Source organism: Triturus cristatus, chromosome 7 (assembly GCF_964204655.1).
Source record: "Triturus cristatus chromosome 7, aTriCri1.1, whole genome shotgun sequence".
NCBI lineage: Eukaryota > Metazoa > Chordata > Amphibia > Caudata > Salamandridae > Triturus > Triturus cristatus.
The window spans coordinates 1,836,280,901-1,836,305,179 of NC_140590.1; the positions used below are offsets into that span (position 1 = coordinate 1,836,280,901).

General features: G+C 52.6%; 1 protein-coding gene across 4 annotated transcripts in view; it reads right to left on the bottom strand.

Moving 5' to 3' along the window:
• Positions 1 to 19,962, bottom strand: part of KEL (Kell metallo-endopeptidase (Kell blood group)) — a 543,196-nt gene extending 523,234 nt beyond the window's left edge. The window contains exon 1 of one of the 4 annotated variants that reach the window (XM_085620172.1): positions 19,680 to 19,962. In XM_085620172.1, the coding sequence (XP_085476298.1) occupies positions 19,680 to 19,733 (54 nt within the window). In that variant the 5' untranslated portion in view covers positions 19,734 to 19,962. Of the gene's footprint in view, positions 1 to 19,495; positions 19,525 to 19,679 lie in introns of those variants that run through there. The other 3 variants (XM_085620170.1, XM_085620169.1, XM_085620171.1) reach the window with 3 other exon arrangements.
• Between the last annotated feature and the right edge of the window lie 4,317 nt (positions 19,963 to 24,279).

A 24,279-nucleotide genomic window follows, 5' to 3' on the forward strand; every position in this document is an offset into this window, starting at 1 on the left:
GTACCTGCAATGTAATTCGTGTTGCTGGTGGAACTACAATCCATGCAAGCAACCTATGGGGCAGCTTCCCAAGCTCGAGTTGAGTTAGTGGTCTCGCGTAACTGGAAGGATGTTAAGATGTTTCATTCCTGAAAGCCCTGGGCCTGGGGCCACCACCACTATTCACACCATTGTCCCCAAGCTTTCCTTCGATTCATGGCTTCATGTTTAAAATGCATGGCTTCATATTTCAAATGTACTCTTTTGCGGGCCACTCGCCATTTTAATAAGGAAGTAGGCCTAGGCTGATGGTGATTAAGATAGTCACATGTGACCAAACATTGGTTAAATGTTTGGATTTGGAATACCGAGGTGATTATTGTGAGTTCCAAGTTTGAGTCAAGAGGTGCTGTTGTCTTTCATCTTTACCTTACTATCCGAAAACAGCTGGTGTAATGTGTCCTTTCAACTCACAGTCATAGTGTCAGCTTGGTCTAGACAGGATAGTCATCAGCCCGAGCTGTTTGGAGACAAGCGGATAGGCCTGGGTTTGTGCGTCATACATAACATCTTTAAGGTTATTCTCCCGGTTCCACAGGGAGGCAAGGTAAAGCCCAGAGTGACATGGGGCCGGCCACATATTGCTTTAGCTCCAGCATGCTTTGCTGAATCAATTGATTAAATGAATAAAGTCGCATGTTCTAGCTCAAACAGAGCAACAGTTACTAATCGCAATGCCATGGGTTCACATGCACTGGAGAACCCCCCCTTTGCATTTATTCCCTGGTATCTTTGTCCCAAATTCAGCATTTATTAGGGTTGTCCGGTACTAGGGGGGAATCTCTTTGGCATTAGTTCCATGCCTGTAGGGACGAAGTTATGTGTCCCAAGTGCTGCACCAGGATAAGGGAGAGTATATATGTATATATAGATTGTTACCTTATTCAAAGGGAGGCCAGGGGAAGCACAGTGACATGGTTTACCGAGACTTAGCCTGGCTTGCCGCTTCTGCGACCTTGTGAGGTTTGTTATGTATTGTATGAAGGTGACAGAGCCTGTCACTGTTGTTTGATAGGCACCAGGGCCAGGTGACATTTAGTGCATTGTGTGCTGGAAACTAAGGAGCGGGTCCATTTAGTAAGCACAAGGAGTATGGGGGGGGTGTTTCTAGCTCCAAAAGGGAAGTTTAGACATCCAAGTTAAGTTTCAGCGCAAGGCCTCAGTTGGTAGGGCAATTCCAGGCGTAAAGCATTCAGCCAGCAAGCCCCGGGAATTAGGCAGGTGTACGATTAGCTAAGATTTTGTTCAAACTGGCTCGATAACTCTTTATTCTACCTGCGTTGGCACGTCTTGGCAGGAGTGATTGTTAAAGATTTTGCCTTCAGCCAGTTTAGGTTGACACCCATCCACTCCAAGCTAAGTATTCATGGTGATATTGGGCCACATATTCACAGCCCAGTATCAGGCCCCTGGGGTGGTCGGTGTTGTGATTTACTAAATTCTACTGAATTGGAGGTGTGACCGGGTTTTACACTAGCAGAAGTTTGGGAGGGCAAGCCTCCACCTAGGGGGTGGCTGGCTGATTTTGATGAACTACTTCAAATGTTTCACAGCACTGCACGTGGGAGAGTGTCAATTACCGGTGCATACTTCAACCAGACATCCCAGAATGAGTGTCAATTACCTGTGCATACTTCAACCTGACACCCCAGAATGGCATGCCCTCATCTACATGGTAATAATTGAGAGAGCAGAGAGCGACCATGCCTCTTGAATTTTGCACTTAAACTTTCTAGTAATGGAAAGGGCTTAACACCTTCTGAAATGAGCATGACCAGAGATGTGCTGCTCTCCACAGACATTTGACAGGTTAATGGGCAAGGCTAGCGAAAAGCCAGATGTAATGTCATCATTTAAGGCGGACGTGACCCAGGTATTGGCAAGATAGAGACACTGTCAACTATGAAGATATGAACAAAATCATAACTGAGGCTCACAACAAATCATGTGATAAAATAAGACGTTTCATTTTCAAGCCACTATGGCGGTGCCACGAATTACCTATAGCACAGCAACACCGGTATAACAAGGACTGTAGGCAAACCTATTGACCCTTTCCAGCAGCAATAAAGTCCGAAAGCTAGCTTCTATTCAACAAGCGAGGCAATTGGATACGCTGTCCCAGTGGAGGGCAGGAAAAGATTGGGATGGACAGCGGGACTAGTATAAGACTCTATCGTCCAATTTAATGTAGCTTAATTTGCAAGTAGAAAGGCAAAAACGAGGAGCTGTTGCTAAGATATGGGTCAGTTTGCAGTAAACAATAGGATAATACCATGTGAAAGGAAGCAAATTTATATACCCGTGATGTCAGCTTGTGTTTATATACGTAGGTAAAGTGGCTGACTCACACGCTACCTTCACCCTGCTTGTTGTGCTGTAGCTGTTGGGAACACAATTACAAGCCAGGAAGGCACTTAATTTGGCCAATCGTAAAATATTAATAAGATTGCAGGTCCAGAAGTGCCTAATTCACCTATGCCTTGTTACCAATGCCATATTTCCCAGCGTGAGAAACAGATTCAGGTGTTGCTCTTCTCGCTCAGCCTTTCTTGGAGCCAGGGAGTTGGGAAACATTCACAAATTTGGGTCCCCGAGCTGAGAGATGTATTCTTCGGCAGCTCAGTCAGTCATATTGGGAGTCATGATAAAGGCGTCTGATTAGCAGTTGCGTTAAAAAGGTTTTGCCCAGCCGAGAAATCATGCAATCCTCGCAGTAGCCGCAGCAACTCAGGAACCATGACGCTATCTATACATCACATTTGTAGATAGAGTGGAAATTAAAACCTTCGTGCTAGGATATGAAGGGAATGGATGGATTGAAGAATTCAGCTATGGTTCATTTCTGGCTCCATATGCAGGTGCTAGATCTTCCCATAATTACGTTAGGATGATCTGCTGTGGCATCGCTTAGAAGGTTAGGAACACCAGTCACGTCTAAGCTTACGGCAGTGGGGCCAACAGACATCCTTTCTTCATCTGCCCTGGGCTTCTGAGTAATGTTGCAAATGAATGCCGTCTTTTACGGGTTACAGAACAGGACCCCTAATTTAGCCCATTATAAGCTGGCTCGCAGGGGCAGGGCACATATAACAGCAAAGGGAGGAAGGGGGGGCTCTGGCAGCGACGGTAGCCTCCCCAGAGCTGTGGCGGAGTTACAGGGCGATCTGGAGGCAGACGGGTACAGTAAGGGTACCTCTGCGACAGGCGGTACAGTAAGGGTACCCCTGTCAGGCACAGTAAGGGTGCCCGAGCCAAGGTCCACGAGCCGAAGGGGGTTCTGGGAAGACCGCGACGGCGCCCCGTTAGTCCTTCGGGCGGTTGGGGGGCCTGACCAACCGGGGGTGTGCCACAACACGCTCCGCCCCTGTCAGAAGGGGCGGGAGTAGGAAACAGATCACGTGACCCAGTGGATGATCTGAAAATAAATATGTGCCGCACTGCCGGGCATCGACCCACCGTGCGTGCCGGCTCACCAGGCGGGCGGAGCAGCGAGGGGCTGCTTGCCCTGGATCGCCCGTAAGATAACCCATTTACCGTCATACTTATGTTGTATGAAAGAAACCTGCAGCAGTTCTTCACCCACAATGAAATTGTCAGTGTAATCCTTGGGTGACGTCTGTGCATGCGTGTTGAATGAAGCGGATGACGGTGTGGTCACTATGAGAGATGACGAATGAGCATGAGGGAGGGGGAAGGAGAGTTCGAGGAGTAAACAGAGCTGGTGAAGCAGCGCGAGAACGGATACAGAAGGGGTGAGCACTGAGGGCTGAGGAATGAGCCCTGAGGGATGAGGAAGGAGTGAGAGAGGAGTTGGTGAAGCAGATTTAGCGAGCGAGAACGGATGCAGAAGGGACGAGGAGGAGGGAAGGTACCATCGGGACAGCATCCTTCTAAATCACCCCTCTTACTGGGAGAAGGAGGTGAGGAATGAGGGCTGAAGGGTGAGGAATGGGGGATGAAGAGTGAGGGAGGAGTGAGCGCAGCTGGGGAAGCAGCACCACAACGGAGGCAGAAGAGATGAGGGCTGAGGAATGAGCCCTGAGGGATGAGGAATGAGAGATGAGGAATGAGAGATGAGGAATGAGCACTGAGGGATGAGGAATGAGCACGAGGGATGAGGCAAGATGGATGAGGAAGGAGTGGGAGGAGTGAGCGGAGCTGGCGAAGCAGCGCGAGAACGGATGCAGAATGCATGCGGGCTGAGGAATGAGCCCTGAGGGATGAGGAATGAGCACTGAGGAATGAGGAATGAGCACGAGAGATGAGGAATGAGCACTGAGGGATGAGGAATGAGCACGAGGGATGAGGCAAGATGGATGAGGAAGGAGTGGGAGGGGTGAGCGGAGCTGGCGAAGCAGCGCGAGAACGGATGCAGAAGGGATGAGGGCTGAGGAATGAGCCCTGAGGGATGAGGAATGAGCACTGAGGAATGAGGAATGAGCACGAGAGATGAGGAATGAGCACTGAGGGATGAGGAATGAGCACGAGGGATGAGGCAAGATGGATGAGGAAGGAGTGGGAGGGGTGAGCGGAGCTGGTGAAGCAGCGCGAGAACGGATACAGAAGGGATGAGGGCAGGGCACCAGTAGGATATCACCCATTGTCCATCTAATCACCCTTCTTACTGGGAGAAGGAGGGTGAGGAATGAGGGCTGAAGGGTGAGGAATGGGGGATGAAGAGTGAGGGAGGGGTGAGCGCAGCAGGTGAAGCAGCGCCAGAACGGAGGCAGAATGCATGAGGGCAGAGTACCAGTAGGATATCATCCTTTGTCCATCTAAATCACCCTTCTCGCTGGGAGAAGGAGGGTGAGGAATGACGAACGAGGAGTGAGGGACGTGGAATCGGAAACGAGGAGTGAAGGATGCGGAAGGAGTAAGGGATGTCAAATGAGGAGCGAGGACTGAGGGATGCGGAATGCGGAACGAGTAGTGAGGGATGCGGAATGAGGATCCAAGAGTGAGGGATGCCGAATGAGGAACCAGGAGTGAGGGATGCAGAATGGGGAACCAGGAGTGAGGGATGCGGAATGAGGAACAAGGAGTGAGGGATGCGAAATGAGGACCGAGGAGTGAGGGATGCGCAATGAGGAACTAGGAGTGAGGGATGCGCAATGAGGAACTAGGAGGGACAGATGCGATATGGGTGAGGACTGCAGAATGAGGAGGGAGGGATGCAGAATGAGGAACCAGGAGTGAGGGACGTGGAATGAGGAACCAGGAGTGAGGGATACGGAATGAAGAACAAGGAGTGAGGATGCGGAATGAGGAATTAGGAATGAGGGACGTGAAATGAGGAATGAGGAGTGAGGGTTACAGAATGCGGAACGAGTAGTGAGGGATGCCGAATGAGGAACCAGGATTGAGGGATGCAGAATGAGGAACCAGGAGTGAGGGATGAGGAATAAGGAACCAGGAGTGAGGGATGCGAAAGGAGAAACTAGGAGTGAGGGATGCGGAATGAGGAACCAGGAGTGAGGGATGCGGAATGAGGAACCAGGAGTGAGGGATGCGGAATGAGGAACAAGGAGTGAGGGGTGCGGAATGAGGAACCAGGAGGGAGGGATGCGGAATGAGGAACTAGGAGTGAGGGATGTGGAATGAGGAACAAGGAGTGAGGGGTGCGGAATGAGGAACCAGGAGTGAGGGATGCGAAATGAGGACCGAGGAGTGAGGGATGCGCAATGAGGAACTAGGAGGGACAGATGCGATAGGGGTGAGGACTGCAGAATGAGGAGTGAGGGATGCAGAATGAGGAACCAGGAGTGGGGGATGCGGAATGAGGAACTATGAGTGAGGGATGCAGAATGAGGAACCAGGAGTGAGGGATGCGGAATGAGGAACCAGGAGTGAGGGATGCGGAATGAGGAACTAGGAGTGAAGGATGCGGAATGAGGACCGAGGAGTGAGGGATGCGGAATGAAGAAAAAGGAGTGAGGGATGCGCAATGAGGAACTAGGAGGGACAGATGCAATGGTGGTGAGGACTTCAGAATGAGGAGGGAGGGATGCAGAATGAGGAACCAGGAATGAGGGACGTGGAATGAGGAACCAGGAGTGAGGGATTCGGAATGCGGAATGAGTAGTGAGTGATATAGAATGAAGAACAAGGAGTGAGGATGCGGAATGAGGAATTAGGAATGAGGGACGTGAAATGAGGAATGAGGAGCTAGGAGGGACAGATGCGATAGGGGTGAGGACTGCAGAATGAGGAACGAGGAGGGTGGAATGTAGAATGAAGAACCAGGAGTGAGGGACATGGAATGAGGAACCAGGAGTGAGGGATACAGAATGCGGAATGAGTAGTGAGTGATGCGGAATGAGGACCGAGGAGTGAGGGATGCGGAATGAGGAACCAGGAGTGAGGGATGCGGAATGAGGCCCGATGAGTGAGGAATGTGGAATGAGGACCGGGGATTGAGGGATGCGGAATGAGGAACGAGGAGTGAGGGAAATGGAATGCAGAATGAGTAGTCAGTGATGTAGAATGAGGAACTAGTAGTGAGGGATGTGGAATGAGGACCGAGGAGTGAGGGATGCGGAATGAGGACCGAGGGGTGAGGGGTGCAGAATGAGGAGTGAGGGGTGCAGAATGAGGACGGAGGAGTGAGGGATGCAGAATGAGGAATCAGGAGTGAGGGATGCGGAATGAGGAACTATGAGTGAGGGGTGCGGAATGAGGAACCAGGAGTGAGGGATGCGGAATGAGGAACTAAGAGGGACAGATGCAATAGGGGTGAGGACTGCAGAATGAGGAATGAGGAGGGAGGGATGTAGAATGAAGAAACAGGAGTGAGGGATACGGAATGCGGAATGAGGAACTAGGAGTGAGGGATGCGGAATGAGGACCGAGGAGTGAGGGATGCGGAATGAGGACCGAGGAGTGAGGGATGCGGAATGAGGAACCAGGAGTGAGGGATGTGGAATGAGGATCGAGGAGTGAGAGATGTGGAATGAGGACCGAGGAGTCAGGGATGTGGAATGAGGAACCAGGAGTGAGGGATGCGGAATGAGGACCGATGAGTGAGGGATGTGGAATGAGGACAGAGGATTGAGGGATGCGGAATGAGGAACGAGGAGTGAGGGATACGGAATGCGGAATGAGTAGTGAGTGATGCAGAATGAGGAACCAGGAGTGAGGGATGTGGAATGAGGACCGAGGAGTGACGGATGCGGAATGAGGACTGAAGAGTGAGGGGTGCGGAATGAGGACTGAGGAGTGAGGGGTGTGGAATGAGGAGTGAGGGGTGCGGAATGAAGACGGAGGATTGAGGCATGCAGAATTAGGAACCAGGAGTGAGGGATGTGGAATGAGGACCGAGGAGTGAGGGATGTGGAATGAGGACCGAGGAGTGAGGGATGTGGAATGAGGACCGAAGAGTGAGGGGTGCTGAATGAGGACCGAGGAGTGAGGGGTGTGGAATGAGGAGTGAGGGGTGCGGAATGAGGACAGAGGAGTGATGGATGCAGAATTAGGAACCAGGAGTGAGGGATGTGGAATGAGGACCGAGGAGTGAGGGGTGCGGAATGAGGACCAAGGAGTGAGGGGTGCGGAATGAGGAAGGAGGAGTGAGGGATGCAGAATTAGGAACCAGGAGTGAGGGATGTGGAATGAGGACCGAGTAGTGAGGGATGTGGAATGAGGACCGAAGAGTGAGGGGTGCGGAATGAGGACCGAGGAGTGAGGGGTGTGGAATGAGGAGTGAGGGGTGCGGAATGAGGATGGAGGAGTGAGGGATGCAGAATTAGGAACCAGGAGTGAGGGATGTGGAATGAGGACGGAGTAGTGAGAGATGCGGAATGAGGACCGAGGAATGAGGGCTGCGGAATGAGGAGTGAGGGGTGCGGAATGAAGACGGAGGAGTGAGGGATGCAGAATTAGGAACCAGGAGTGAGGGATGTGGAATGAGGACCGAGGAGTGAGGGGTGCGGAATGAGGACCGAGGAGTGAGGGGTGTGGAATGAGGAGTGAGGGGTGCGGAATGAGGACGGAGGAGTGAGGGATGCAGAATTAGGAACCAGGAGTGAGGGATGTGGAATGAGGACCGAGTAGTGAGGGATGTGGAATGAGGACCGAAGAGTGAGGGGTGCGGAATGAGGACCGAGGAGTGAGGGGTGTGGAATGAGGAGTGAGGGATGTGGAATGAGGACCGAGTAGTGAGGGATGCGGAATGAGGACCGAGGGTTGCGAGGTGCGGAATGAGGAGTGAGGGGTGCGGAATGAGGACGGAGGAGTGAGGGATGCAGAATTAGGAACCAGGAGTGAGGGATGTGGAATGAGGACTGAAGAGTGAGGGGTGCGGAATGAGGACTGAGGAGTGAGGGGTGTGAAATGAGGAGTGAGGGGTGCGGAATGAGGACGGAGGACGGAGGGATGCAGAATTACGAACCAGGAGTGTGGGATGTGGAATGAGGACCGAGTAGTGAGGGATGTGGAATGAGGACAGAGGAGTGAGGGGTGTGGAATGAGGAGAGAGGGGTGCGGAATGAGGACGGAGGAGTGAGGGATGCAGAATTAGGAACTAGGAGTGAGGGATGTGGAATGAGGATCGAGGAGTGAGGGGTGTGGAATGAGGACCGAGGAGTGAGGGGTGTGGAATGAGGAGGGAGGGGTGCGGAATGAGGACGGAGGAGTGAGGGATGCAGAATTAGGAACCAGGAGTGAGGGATGTGGAATGAGGACCGAGTAGTGAGGGATGTGGAATGAGGACCGAAGAGTGAGGGGTGCGGAATGAGCACCGAGGAGTGAGGGGTGTGGAATGAGGAGTGAGGGGTGAGGAATGAGGACGGAGGAGTGAGGGATGCAGAATTAGGAACCAGGAATGAAGGATGTGGAATGAGGACCGAGGAGTGAGGGGTGCGGAATGAGGAGTGAGGGGTGCAGAATGAGGACAGAGGAGTGAGGGATGCAGAATTAGGAACCAGGAGTGAGGGATGTGGAATGAGGCCTGAGGAGTGAGGGATATGGAATGAGGACCGAGTAGTGAGGGATGCGGAATGAGGACCGAGGAGTGAGGGGTACGGAATGAGGAGTGAGGGGTGCGGAATGAGGACGGAGGAGTGAGGGATGCAGAATTAGGAACCAGGAGTGAGGGATGTGGAATGAGGACCGAGGAGTGAGGGATGTGGAATGAGGACCGAGGAGTGAGGGATGTGGAATGAGGACCGAAGAGTGAGGGGTGCAGAATGAGGACCGAGGAGTGAGGGGTGTGGAATGAGGATTGAGGGGTGCGGAATGAGGACGGAGGAGTGAGGGATGCAGAATTAGGAACCAGGAGTAAGGAATGTGGAATGAGGACCGAGGAGTGAGGGATGTGGAATGAGGACCGAAGAGTGAGGGGTGCGGAATGAGGAAGCGAGGAGTGGGGGATGTGGAATGAGGACCAAGGGGTGAGGGGTGTGGAATGAGGAAACAAGGAGTGAGGGATGTGGAATGAGGACCAAGAAGTGAGGGGTGTGGAATGAGGAAACGAGGAGTGAGGGATGCGGAATTAGGAACCAGGAGTGAGGGATGTGGAATGAGGACCGGGGAGTGCGGAATGAGGAACCAGGAGTGAGGGATGTGGAATGAGGACCTTGAAGTGACAGATGTGATAGGGGTGAGGACTGCAGAATGAAGACCAAGGAGTGAGGGATGCAGAATTAGGAACCAGGAGTGAGGGATGTGGAATGAGGACCGAGGAGTGAGGGATGTGGAATGAGGACTGAAGAGTGAGGGGTGCGGAATGAGGACTGAGGAGTGAGGGGTGTGGAATGAGGAGTGAGGGGTGCGGAATGAGGACGGAGGAGTGAGGGATGCAGAATTAGGAACCAGGAGTGAGGGATGTGGAATGAGGACCGAGTAGTGAGAGATGCGGAATGAGGACCGAGGAGTGAGGGGTGCGGAATGAGGAGTGAGGGGTGCGGAATGAGGACGGAGGAGTGAGGGATGCAGAATTAGGAACCAGGAGTGAGGGATGTGGAATGAGGACCAAGGAGTGAGGGGTGTGGAATGAGGACCGAGGAGTGAGGGGTGTGGAATGAGGAGTGAGGGGTGCGGAATGAGGACGGAGGAGTGAGGGATGCAGAATTAGGAACTAGGAGTGAGGGATGTGGAATGAGGACCGAGTAGTGAGGGATGTGGAATGAGGACCGAAGAGTGACGGGTGCGGAATGAGGACCGAGGAGTGAGGGGTGTGGAATGAGGAGTGAGGGGTGAGGAATGAGGACGGAGCAGTGAGGATCCAGAATTAGGAACCAGGATTGAGGGATGTGGAATGAGGACCGAGTAGTGAGGGATGGGGAATGAGGACCGAGGAGTGAGGGGTGCGGAATGAGGAGTGAGGGGTGCGGAATGAGGACAGAGGAGTGAGGGATGCAGAATTAGGAACCAGGAGTGAGGGATGTGGAATGAGGACCGAGGAGTGAGGGATATGGAATGAGGACCGAGGAGTGAGGGGTACAGAATGAGGAGTGAGGGGTGCGGAATGAGGAAGGAGTAGTGAGGGATGCAGAATTAGGAACCAGGAGTGAGGGGTGTGGAATGAGGACTGAGGAGTGAGGGATGTGGAATGAGGACCGAGGAGTGAGGGATGTGGAATGAGGACCAAAGAGTGAGGGGTGCGGAATGAGGACCGAGGAGTGAGGGGTGCGGAATGAGGAGTGAGGGGTGCGGAATGAGGACAGAGGAGTGAGGGATGCAGAATTAGGAACCAGGAGTGAGGGATGTGGAATGAGGACCGAGGAGTGAGGGATATGGAATGAGGACCGAGTAGTGAGGGATGCGGAATGAGGACCGAGGAGTGAGGGGTACAGAATGAGGAGTGAGGGGTGCGGAATGAGGACGGAGGAGTGAGGGATGCAGAATTAGGAACCAGGAGTGAGGGATGTGGAATGAGGACCGAGGAGTGAGGGATATGGAATGAGGACCGAGTAGTGAGAGATGCGGAATGAGGACCGAGGAGTGAGGGGTACAGAATGAGGAGTGAGGGGTGCGGAATGAGGACGGAGGAGTGAGGGATGCAGAATTAGGAACCAGGAGTGAGGGATGTGGAATGAGGACCGAGTAGTGAGAGATGCGGAATGAGGACCGAGGAGTGAGGGGTGCGGAATGAGGAGTGAGGGGTGCGGAATGAGGACGGAGGAGTGAGGGATGCAGAATTAGGAACCAGGAGTGAGGGATGTGGAATGAGGACCGAGGAATGAGGGGTGTGGAATGAGGACCGAGGAGTGAGGGGTGTGGAATGAGGAGTGAGGGGTGCGGAATGAGGACGGAGGAGTGAGGGATGCAGAATTAGGAACCAGGAGTGAGGGATGTGGAATGAGGACCGAGTAGTGAGGGATGTGGAATGAGGACCGAAGAGTGACGGGTGCGGAATGAGGACCGAGGAGTGAGGGGTGTGGAATGAGGAGTGAGGGGTGAGGAATGAGGACGGAGGAGTGAGGGATCCAGAATTAGGAACCAGGATTGAGGGATGTGGAATGAGGACCGAGTAGTGAGGGATGGGGAATGAGGACCGAGGAGTGAGGGGTGCGGAATGAGGAGTGAGGGGTGCGGAATGAGGACAGAGGAGTGAGGGATGCAGAATTAGGAACCAGGAGTGAGGGATGTGGAATGAGGACCGAGGAGTGAGGGATATGGAATGAGGACCGAGTAGTGAGGGATGCGGAATGAGGACCGAGGAGTGAGGGGTACAGAATGAGGAGTGAGGGGTGCGGAATGAGGACGGAGGAGTGAGGGATGCAGAATTAGGAACCAGGAGTGAGGGGTGGGGAATGAGGACTGAGGAGTGAGGGATGTGGAATGAGGACCGAGGAGTGAGGGATGTGGAATGAGGACCAAAGAGTGAGGGGTGCGGAATGAGGACCGAGGAGTGAGGGGTGTGGAATGAGGATTGAGGGGTGCGGAAGTCGGACGGAGGAGTGAGGGATGCAGAATTAGGAACCAGGAGTGAGGGGTGGGAAATGAGGACTGAGGAGTGAGGGATGTGGAATGAGGACCGAGGAGTGAGGGATGTGGAATGAGGACCGAAGAGTGAGGGATGTGGAATGAGGACCGAGGAGTGAGGGATGTGGAATGAGGACCGAAGAGTGAGGGGTGCGGAATGAGGAAACGAGGAAACGAGGAGTGAGGCATCGGAGTGAAGTATTGCTGACATTGATGCTGTGCCTACAAGGACACTCTTCGGGCATGAAATGAAGCCGGGGACAGACAAAGGACCCGCTGAATGCCACGTGACCTTTGCACGCACAAGGTGTCATTTTCGCCTGTTGTGCAGCTTGCCCTGGAGGATGCGCCGAGCATAAATCTCACGGAAGACACTACTCTCTGCCCTGTGTGCCCTGTGGCTAACACAGCATTTGAACACTATATCAGTAAGCACGACGCTGCACAACGTTCTCACGATAGTTCGGCGCAGCGCCCAGTATTTTCATGCAGCGCTACATCGCCTGGTATTCTTAATATAAATAACCGTGGGACTTTTTCAGGGAGTGGGGGCAAGCAAATTGCAGAATTGAGCCGAAACAGCAGAACTTAATAAAATGGTGATAATCGGGCCTCCTCGGTGTATTTGACGTGTTTACTGCCAGTAGAACGGGATTAGTTGGGCCTCATTTGGAGAGAAACTCGATGTAATTTGCAATCGGATTACCGTATATTACCGTATATATACACCTGCGTGAATCTTGGGCCCTGTGAAGGACATTGGTTAGGTCTCGCTGAGCCCCAGCGCTTGCGCTGGCTCGAAGAGACATTTTGTATGTGGGATTTTCAAAGTGCTGCTGGCTGGCCTAACGCTTGCGTTCACGCGATCGTGCACGCGCGCAGCCGGCCACCAGCAGCACTTTGAAAACTCGTGCGTGTCATCGCGATCACTTTCGCTTTCAGAGCGATCGCGATGACGCACGCGCACACACAACTCCTCCCCCACCACATTTTGCGTCTCCGGCCGCTCGCGCGCGGCCAACGCTTGTTTAATCATGTTCCCGCCCCCCTCTCGCTGTCCGTTGTCTCCCAGTTTATGGGCCATGGACGTGCTTGTTGGCGCTGTGACCGCGCTGCCTTTGCCCTGCAAGCGGCTCTGTCCACTGGGGCTGAGCGCTCCTGGTTGCTTTTCATTTTATAATCCCTGCTTGGTGGGGGTTGGAGCTCTCTATAGCCGCAGTTTCCCTCCTGCAGTCACCCGTGGTGAGTGGGGGCGCCACTGTCTACATCCCGGCTGCCAGGGACAGCCACTCTTCCTTCTGCTGCCCAGTGCTGCTGCTGGACGGATGTCAGCTTGGATCAGCCCCCGGGACTCGACTGGGCAGAAAGTGAAGTTTTGTTTTCCCAACAGTCGGTCAGGTACTGCAGTGTCCCGTCCCAGCCCTTGCCCACCTGCAGGCTCCTCTACACACACAAACTCATGTGTTTCTCCTTAATCCTTGTTATATACGTTTTTGTTTCCTCTATACAGGCCTTGGTCATTATGAGAAGAGTAACATGCTTGCGTTCAGAGCACCATTTCGCCATGTGTCATCAAACACACCTTTGTTTTGCAAATGGCGCTGTCCGCCGTTGCTCTCAATCCCCAGGGAGTGCCCTCACTACCCCCGCCACCTCCCACCAATTAATAAAAGCACCCCTCACCCCTGCAGGTGGTACCCCACTTGGTCCGTTATCACAGTGCAGCAATCCAGGTGCCGTGCAGTGGATGCGGTGAGTATGACTCACTTTTTAAAATATATTTATAATTGGTAATAAATGCTTGCAGCGTGTCACATGCTTTATCTTTACCTTTACCCTCTCTAATTCTTCCTCTTATTCCCTCTCTTGATGTCTCCTCCTCACTCCCTAAAAACAAACACTTTGGCTTCTCCTGCTCTCTCGCTATCAGCTTCCACTCCCCCCTCCCCCCTCTCTCTTTGATTCTCTTATTACCTCTCCTGTCTCTGTGTCAGTCCTCCTCAGTGGTCGCAAAGTGCCCAGATTGGTTCAAGATCAGGTAACAAACTGCACCATTCCCGGAGGTGCTGTAATAAGTGGTGCAGCCTCGGGACGGACACAAAAAAGGGTCAAAATATCAAAGGATGCCAGATTAATTGTATTCACAACTACATTCATTAGCGCCATGACAGAGTTTTCCTGTGAAGCGCTACTTTCGTTTTATCTGCTCACTTCTGCTTTGCCACTAATAGCTGGCCCTCTCTCTCTTCATTCCAGGTATTGCCTCTCCTTTTGTTTCTGTCTCGCTCCTTCTCCTCAGTGGTCCTAAAGTGGCCAGATTGGTGTTACAACCACACACATTAGCACCACTTTACAGAGTTTGCCAGCAGAGCTCCACTTTAGTTTTCTCCTCCTTCTTAAAACAACATTGTTTTCTTCAGATAAGGAAGTGCCCCATTTCTAGAGGTACTGCAAAACCTGGTGCAGCATGGGCAGAGAGAAAAAACAAGCATTTGCAATGCAATAGGTCTCACATTTACGCGAGTTTAAGGTATTGGCATTTTAAATGACAATCCCTTTAATTTATGTTTTAAAAAACAAAAATAATGCGCATTGTCTTTTACAATGCCAATAGCTTAAACTTGCATAAATGCGAGACCTAGCGCATTGCGAGACGCATTTGCGAGAGTTTAAGCTATTGTCATTGTAAATGACAATTCCTTTTAGTTATGTGTTTTATAAACAACACATAAAAAAAGGCATTGCCATTTACAATGCCAATAGCTCAAACTCTCATAAATGCGAGACCTATTGCATTGCAAATGCTTGTTTTTCACTGCTTCCAGGCCATTGCCCCAAGAAATTGGACTCAATTTAATGGAAGGGAATTAACTTACTTTAGGAAGGCGAAAGGCTAAATTAATTTTGTGGAAATTCAACTCGTTATTCTCAGCTAAAAGTAAATGTGAGCAGCAAGCGTTTAACATTTAAGATGTACACCGATTGGTTGGAAGGTAAATTCGAGACATAACTTTGCTGGTGGTTTTTTCATTGTAAACGGGTATTTTTTTCAATTTAACCTCGCGGCATAATAGGATTACTGAAGCACCTATTTTCAGACATTCGTTTCTTTTGCAGAGAAAATGCAAAACTAACTTTCAAAAATAAAGTCTTTCGCTCTCCTGGGGCTCTCTGTGGTGACCGGGGCTCCCTGGGCAGCTCTCTCCTCCTCCAAAGGCACTGCCTGGAATAATTCTACGTATTTCTTGACCCTTACGGCCATCTGGCACTCACACGAGGTCAACTTTGAAAATATGTATTTCACTCCTGTTTGAACCTAACACTGGCACCTTTTTATTGTTTACAATATAAATATGCAACTAGCTAGAGCTGGAACTGTATCTATGTAACTTGTTAGCGTGTGCAGTCTATCTTGTGTACCTTTTGTAACTTACCTGGTTCTTTTCTAAAGCGCCCTGACATCTTTGGGTGAAGTTTGCGCTATATAAAACGGCATGAAATAAAATAAAATAACTAAATAAGAGTCTGGAGCTCACTCGGGTGTGATCCCACTGAATGAAGAAGCGTCTTTCACTGCCCAAGGGAGAGGTGAACTCCCTAAGGGTTGGGGGGGGGGGGGCTACGGCCTTCCATGGCTGGGAGAGGCTCCCTGTGGATATCGTGGACCCCTGTAGAGTTCGGCGCACCCTTTGGTGACCAGGGCTCCCTACCAGTCTGGAGCTCACTCAGGTATGATCGCACTGAATGAGGAAGCGTCTCACACTGCCCACGGGATACGTGAACTCCCTAAGGGTTTAGGGAGTGAGAGGAGCTCCCTGTGGAGTCCGGGGCTCCCTACCAGTCTGGAGCTCACTCGGGTGTGATCCCACTGAATGAAGTAGCATCTTACACTTCCCAGCGGATACGTGAACTCTTTAAGGGTTTAGGGAGTGAGAGGGGCTTCCTGTGGAGATCGGGGCGCCCTGTGGAGTCCAGGGCTCCCTACGAGTCTGGAGCTCACTCAGGTATGATCGCACTGAATGAGGAAGCGTCTCTCACTGCCCAAGGTAGGGGTGAACTCCCTGAGGGTTTAGGGAGTGAGAGGGGCTCTCTGTGGAGATCGGGGCGCCCTGTGGAGTCCGGGGCTCCCTACGAGTCTGGAGCTCACTCAGGTGTGATTGCACCGAATGAGGAAGCGTCTTTCACTGCCCAAGGTAGGGGTGAACTCCCTAAGGTTTGGGGGGAGGGGGAGCCTACGGCTGTCTGGGGGTGAGAAGGGCTCTCTGGGGAGGCTGGAGCCCCCTCTGAGCCTTGTCTCAGTCGGGAAGGCCTACACTGAGTGAGGTAGCCTCGCACACAGCCCAAGCACCCACCTGGTTCTTTACCCCCACCCCTCCCTCTGCGGGGCGTTATAATTTCAACTTTCTAAAGACTTTCATATAGTTTCGAAGGCCCATGAGTTTACCGAGACTTGAGTTAGAAATCATAGAAGTTTATTTTAGTTTCTCCCCTCTCAGTCCTGTTCATCCACACCCCCTCTCCCCCCGCCCGATAGTATTTCAGGGGGAGGGAACTACACCACTGCAAATTAACCCGGACCTGGAGAGGTCCAGACAGGCCCAGGGGTGAAATAAGAGTGTCACCAGGGTGTGAAGTGCCCCCTGGTTCACACAGGTTGTAAACACACACGAGTTACAAGTTCACTCTCACTTTTACAGGCACCCTGCGCCTGACCTATGACCCCGAATAAAAAACAACCGAAGCGATAAAAGAACGCAGTACTTAAAACGACCTACAACTTTAATAACCAGTTATTAAAGCAATATATTTCAAATCCCATATGTAGCGCACAGCGCTCTGCGGTGCAGGATTCATCACCCCAGACCGCAGGTTTTCCGCACAAGGTCACACGCTGAGCATCATTCCGAAAAACAGCGCCGCACAGGACTGCACACAGAATATGATATAGGTGCACACAAAATTCCCACTCGTCTTTAAAATGCACGAGACTCTTACAGAGGAGGTGACACGAAGCAGCCAGACAGGAGGCCACTGAAAGACACACAGGTGCACAGCAGCTTCACACGGGCGTGACTAGTGATACATGGCACACTCCAGGATCGGAAGAAGTGCAAGCCAATCCCGGCTCCCCTTTCATCAACCCTCGTGAACAACGACATGTTGCTTCATATTCCTCTGTCGCATTTGCCTACTTTGCTGAACTGGAAGTTGGCGAACGTTGGCTTGGCAACATGTTATACGTACAAATCTTACACCAACCCATGCATTTGTGCACACAGCCAGTTTAAATGAAACATTGAAAATAATAATCGAAATGCATTTTTTAAGAGTCAGAGGCGGCACAAAAATTCAAATGCACTGCTGTGTGTGAGAATTGACAGACACTCACGCACACACGTGCCTGAGTCCCTTTAGTGTGCAACAGGAAGATATTGGACATGGGGTAAACATGGGGGGGGGGGGGGCATTCATTCCTCATGGTACTTAGTACACCGTGGAACACACACCGACAGAAACGTGCACTGAAGCACACCTTGTTGCGCTCACACTGCTAGTGCGTGCACCGAAGCACACCTTGGCGCGCTCACACAGCTAGTGCGTGCACCGAAGCACACCTTGGCGTGCTCACACTGCTAGTGCGTGCACCGAAGCACACCTTGGCGCGCTCACACGGCTAGTGCGTGCACCGAAGCACACCTTGGCGCGCTCACACTGCTAGTGCGTGCACCGAAGCACACCTTGTTGCGCTCGCACTGCTAGTGCTGTGCACCGAAGCACACCTTGGCGCGTTCACACTTCTAGTGCGTGCACCGAAGCACACCTTGGTGCGCTCACTGTGTGTGCACCGAAGCACACCTTGGTGCGCTCACATTGCTAGTGGGGGGCACCGACGCACACCTTGGTGCACTCACACTGCTAGTGCATGCACCGAAGCACACCTTGGTGCGCTCACACGGCTAGTGCGTGCACCGAAGCACACCTTAGTGCGCTCACACTGCTAGTGCGTGCACCGAAGCACACCTTGGTGCGCTCACACTGCTAGTGCGTGCACCGAAGCACACCTTGGTGCGCTCACACGGCTAGTGCTGTGCACCGCAGCACACCTTGGTGCGCTCACACTCAGGCGCGCAACACCCATTGGACTCAAAGGGCTTCAGCGCCCCCTAAACCCCCCCTCCCCCTCGTGTGTGGCAGCCCGGGATGAGACACCTTCCCGGGCAAAAAAGCAGCCGCACCCGAGCACTTCACAGGTCTTTAAAAGACCATTTGCATGTTAATGAGCCCTCGCTGTTGTTTCACCCCTTCTAAGACCCCCTGCAGCTCCACTCTGCCTATTGCTTAAAGTTCAGCCCCCCCCCGAAATTTGGCTCTAGTTGTGCCTCTGCTCGCACTGCTAGTGCGTGCACCGAAGCACACCTTGGCGCGCTCACACGGCTAGTGCGTGCACCGAAGCACACCTTAGTGCGCTCACACTGCAAAGTGTGTGCACCGAAGCACACCTTGGTGCGCTCACACTGCTAGTGCTGTGCCCCGAAGCACACCTTGGCGCGCTCGCACTGCTAGTGCGTGCCCCGAAGCACACCTTGGTGCGCTCACACTGCTAGTGCGTGCACACGCGGGAGATGGCGTGTGACACACGACGCGCCCGTGACCACACGCTGCGCCTGAGAGCGTCCAGAAGGCGCTGCACCCGGAGGCCGCATCACCTGGACGAGGCGGAAAAGCTGCAAATAGGGCACTTTGTGGGATCTGAGAAGCAGGTGTGTAATTCATCCTCCCTGACGTGAGATAGCCAGGGGGGTCACATGTCACAGAGAAAAAAAACAAGCACAGACACACCCATGATTGATACCACACACCTGCAGTAGCGGTGCAGCGCCCTGCTCCCTTAGAGCCCTCCAGAGACACATACCTCTGCCTCCCCTGTCTAAATGAGGGCCCGTGCCCCCTCCCCGACACTGACATTACCAGGGGTTGGGAGAGCGCTCCTAGCCCCCTGGCCCCAATCTCCCCTCCTTACCTGTGGGTAGCAAATGCCTCACAAGGCCTGCGCCCTCACCTGTCCACCTTCAAATAGTGTATCTCAGAGCTTTCCGGCCCCGTGCCATCCCTCACTCTTCACGTGGGTGTGCTGGGAGTTCTCTTACCCCCACCCTTGACCTGGGGGTTCTCACTCCTCACGTAGGGCTGCTGGGGGCTTCCTTGCCCCATGCCCACTTTCTCTTGGAGTTGCCCTTGCGCCCCATGCCAGTTGCCGTGCGCCTCTTGCCCGGTGTCCCCCTTAACTTGGAGTTGCCCTGCGCCTCATGCGTCACGCCCCTTACCTTGGAGATGCCCATGCCCTGTGCCCCTCCTTACCCCGGAATCGCACTTGTGCCTCATGCCAAGTACTCCCCCCTACCTTGGAGTTGCCCGTGCACGTCATTCCCTGTGCCCTCGTACCTTGGAGTTGCCCTTGCACCTCATGCCCTGTGCCCCCTTACCTTGGACTTGCCCTTGACCTTATGGAGAGTTACTCCCCCCTCCTTACCTTGGAGTTGCTCTTGCGCGTCATGCCCGCTGCCCCCTTACCTTGGAGTTGCCATTGCTGCTCATGCCCCCTTACCTTGGAGAGTTACTCCCCCCTCCTTACCTTGGAGTTGCTCTTGCGCGTCATGCCCGCTGCCCCCTTACCTTGGAGTTGCTCTTGCGCGTCATGCCCGCTGCCCCCTTACCTTGGAGTTGCTCTTGCGCGTCATGCCCGCTGCCCTGCGCTCTTCCAGTTTCATCCTCCGCGGACATCTGCTCACAAGTTGCAGCGCTGCCTGTTTTGCAGAGGGTTGTCGGTGCGGCTGAGAGGGAGGGCCCCGAAAGTGGGGGAGGAGCCTGCCCCAGTGTGAGGCTGGCGGGGCCGGAGAGGTAGACTCCGGAGGTACCCCAGCTCCGTCCCGCCCTCCCGTGCGTCTAGCCCGTGGGCTCAGAGGAGCAGGAGCTGCAGCCCCGGAGGGGGCGGGGAGGGGCTCTGACAGCAGATACTCCAGCCCGGCACTCAGTCACACAGCGTAGGGTTTCTTGGCACAGGAGCAGTGACCTTATTTCACCCTGCTCCCGATATCACCCTGGATGGCAGTCGAGCGTTGCAAGCACCCCGGTCGGTGCCTCACATTTTGTCAGCGTCGTCCTCCGTGGAGACCCCGCTCAGGTGGAGCGATGTGACCACCGGCTCCATGTCGAGGACATGTCGCGACTGCTGGGTTGGCCCGGCTGATCGCTGCTTGTTAGACACAGGCCGTTCTAGAAATAGCAAAAGTACTCTGAGGTCCCATAACTTGGGATTCGAGGGGTGGCAGCAGAGCGGGCATTGGTGCCACGGGGGGCAGAGACATGAAGATGGGTGTCCGACTGTCCACTTACACATTAAGATAATAAAAACTCTGCCCTCAGACATTGGCAGCAGGGACACGTGTGATTGTGAATCTGATCCGGCTCACTGAATTGGTGACAAGGACGGGACCTCATGTTAATGTATCTTAAGGATTGTGCTGCAGAGATCTGTGTGGACCCAGCAGTTCTCAGGGTAAATCGGCAGCAAGACAACTCTGTTGGTTAATGCACTTGTTGCAGATATCTGTTTGCACTTATGTCACTAAGAAACGTAGCCCGAGGCATCATCATTGTGGAAAGTTCCATCATCGTAGCCTCACCCGGAATGTAGGTACATGGGCTCGCCCTTGAGTAAGGGTCAGGGCGCTCTTAAATTTTGTTATGTCCAAAAGACCTACATCGTCAGTAGTTAAAAAGTTGCCCAAAAGAATACCCTATCACACGTCCTTTAAATCTTAGCGCCCCAAAGCAAGATTAACAAGCATTTGCAATGCAATAGGTCTCGCATTTACGCGAGTTTGAGCTATTAACATTGCAAATAACAATGCCTTTTATTTTTGTTTTTGTTTTTAAAACATAAATTAAAGGCATTGTTATTTACAATGCCAATAGCTTAAACTTGTGTAAATGCGAGACCTATTGCCTTGCAAATGCCTGTTAGTAATGCAACAAACGTATTGTAATTATGGTTCTTTACATTAAAATTCAAGGCTAAGTTTATACAACTTCCTGGGAAACCTACATAATTTAACACCCCCTTCTATGAGAGGGCCAATATAAACATGTTAAGGTGTTATTGGTGTTATTGGTGATATCTATGTGGTATTTAATTGTATTTACTTGATGACTAGCTTTAGTTGTGAACTTCCGTTCATCAGATAGCGCTTTATGGGCTCCAGATTTGTACGAAGAAAAGTGCTAACACTAGTTCCAGACGTCCCCTTATATTCCACTGGTGTCTGCCTGTGACAATATGGTGCCAGTAGGCTGTAAAGGAAAGGTCATGGGAGAGAGCACAGCATATACCCCTCCCCAAGTACCCCATGGCTTCTTGCCCTTACCCATTAAACTATGCCCTTTTTAGGTCTAACTATTGTGGTGTGGGTGGGTAGTATCTTTATAGTGAACAGAACACAATTGCAGCTTTTATGTGGGGAAGGGATGCAGTGGATGTGTTGACCACGGATTGGTGATCAGGTCCCCATCACCTTTGAACGCCAAATCCTATGAGGTTTTGCCATGGGGCCTTCCTTGACCTGCCCACTTGCTCTTTCAGACCCTTCAACGGCCTTCAAAGGATGCAATCACGCCCTCTTCTCCCCGGGAATGGTGCTCACCCACAACAGGGTGATTCCCCAACCTACCCTAAGTGGCATTCGCCACCACCATCACCGACTTCATCGCACCCCACGCCATCGCCTCAACAAACTACATAATCATTGGAGACCTGAACTTCCACCTCGACAACCCCAGCGACCCCAACTCCACTATCCTTCGTGACAACCTCGGCAGCATCAGACTTATACAACTCGTCAACACACCGACCCACAGAGCAGGACACACCCTCAACCCCATCTTTGCGGCAGGAAACAGCATCCAATTCAGCCTCACAACGCAGCCCATATGGACCGACCACCACTGTGTACACTTCGCCATCAACACACTCAAGGCACCCAAACCAGCCCCACGCCCACCACGAAGGAACTAGAGCAAGGTTACAGACGAGAAACTTAACTCCACCCTCACCCGAGACAACCACACCTGGGCACCCGGTGCAAACGACACAGCCAGAGAATTCCACACCTGGATCTCCGACTGCGCAGACGAGCTCGCCCACTACGCAACCCCGACAGACAACGCCCCAGGAAATCTGCCTGGTTCACCACCGCTCTCCAAGAAGCCAGACGCACCTGCAGACGGCTGGAGAAGAACTGGAGAAACACCAAGACAACCGAAAACCACACCACCTACAAGGACGCCATGACGGACTACAACAACCAGATCAGAGCCACCAAGAGGAACTTCATCCACAACAAAATCCTGGCCAACTCCACCAACTCCAAGGAACTTTTCAATGTCATTCAAGAATTCACCAACCCACGCAGTGAAGCCACAGACATCACCCCATCCCAAGACCTCTGTGACAAGCTTGGAACCTATTTCCACCTCAAGATCAAAAAGCTCTACGACTACTTCATCGACCAGCACAGAGACTGCCCTACTTGCTGCCACAGATGACTTCCGCACCCTTCTGGACCAAGGCCACTCTGCAGCCCTCATCCTACTTGACCTATCAGCCACCTTCAACACCGTCTCCCACCGCACACTAGTCACCAGACTGCACGACGCAGGCATACAAGGAACAGCCCTGGACTGGATCCGATCAATCCTCACCGGAAGAAGCCAAAGGATCATACTCACACCCTTCTTCTCTGACCCCACGAAAATCACCTGCGGAGTCCCACAGGGTTCATCCATGAGCCCCATCCTCTTCAACATCTACATGGCCCCCCTCGCAGCAATCGTCCGACAACACGGCCTCAATATCGTATCCTACGCCGACGACACCCAGCTCATCCTCTCCCTCACCAATGACCCCACTACTGCCAAACTCAACTTCCAGAAAGGAATGCAAGACGTCGCAGTCTGGATGACCAACAGCTGCCTGAAGCTTTACGCCGAGAAGACAGAAGTCCTCGTCCTCGATACCACCCCTTCTGCATGAGACAGCACCTGGTGGCCGAACGCTCTCGGAAGCCCACCTACCCCCTCAGACCAGGGCAAGAACCTCAGCATCGTACTCGACGCATCACTCACCATGAGCCAACAGGTCAACGCTGTCACCTACAGCTGCTTCAACACCCTCCGAATCCTCCGCAAGACCTTCAAGTGGATCCCCCCGGAGTCAAGGAAGACAGTCACCCACGCACTCATCACCAGCAGACTGGACTATGGAAATGCACTCTACGCCGGCATCAACAAGTCCCTACTCCGCAAACTTCAGGCAATACAGAACACCGCTGCCAGACTCGTCCTTGGCATCCCCTGACACAAACACATCAGTCAACACTAACCCTGGGCACAGTGCTACGCTCCGGCCGCGGAGTGTGCGTAGCTTTGCCTACTTCGCGATCCGCGAAGTAGGCGTAGGGCATGCAAGCTACGCACACCAACGGCGGAGCGAGTTGCCCGCCACCCGCCTCCCTCCCGCCCGCTTTTAAAATACATTAAGTCTAATGTTAAACTTTAAAAAATCAATGTTTAAGTAAATAAAATAACTTACCTGAGCTGCGACATCCCGGGGCTCCCTCTTTCTTCTCTCGCGACGTCTTCCTCACAAATGCACATGCGCGGCCGCCCACGCATGCGCATTTGTCGCGACAAAGTGGAGAAATTAGTCACTTTCAGAATCCTCACTGACGCCTACAAATGCCTACACAACAACGGACCCAAATACCTCAATGACAGGATCAACTTCCACGTACCCAAAAGAAACCTCCGATCTTCCAACCTCGCACTGGCCGAAACCCCACACATCCACAGAGCCAGAGCAGGCGAAAGATCCTTCTCTCACATTGCAGCCAAGACCTGGAACGAGCTACCGGCAGACATCAGATGCGCCCCATCCCTGAACACCTTCGGGAAGACCCTCAAGACGTGGCTCTTCGGCTAAACAGATCTGCGGACCCCCCCCCCCCCTCAGCACCTTGAGACCCTCAGGGGTGAGTAGCATGCCTACAATTCCCTGATTGATTGAGTGGCCCACCTTAGCACTCCTGTCTTTAAAACGCACACAAACACAATGAACTTTTCTTCAGCTAGGCAATATAATTTCTGCTATAATTTGATTGTGTACTGCAACTTGCAGGTGATAATGTTGGTCAGAAATACAAATGATTTTTGGGACGATGAGGGGTCAGTGAGTGAATTTATTCCCCCATTTTCTTTTCG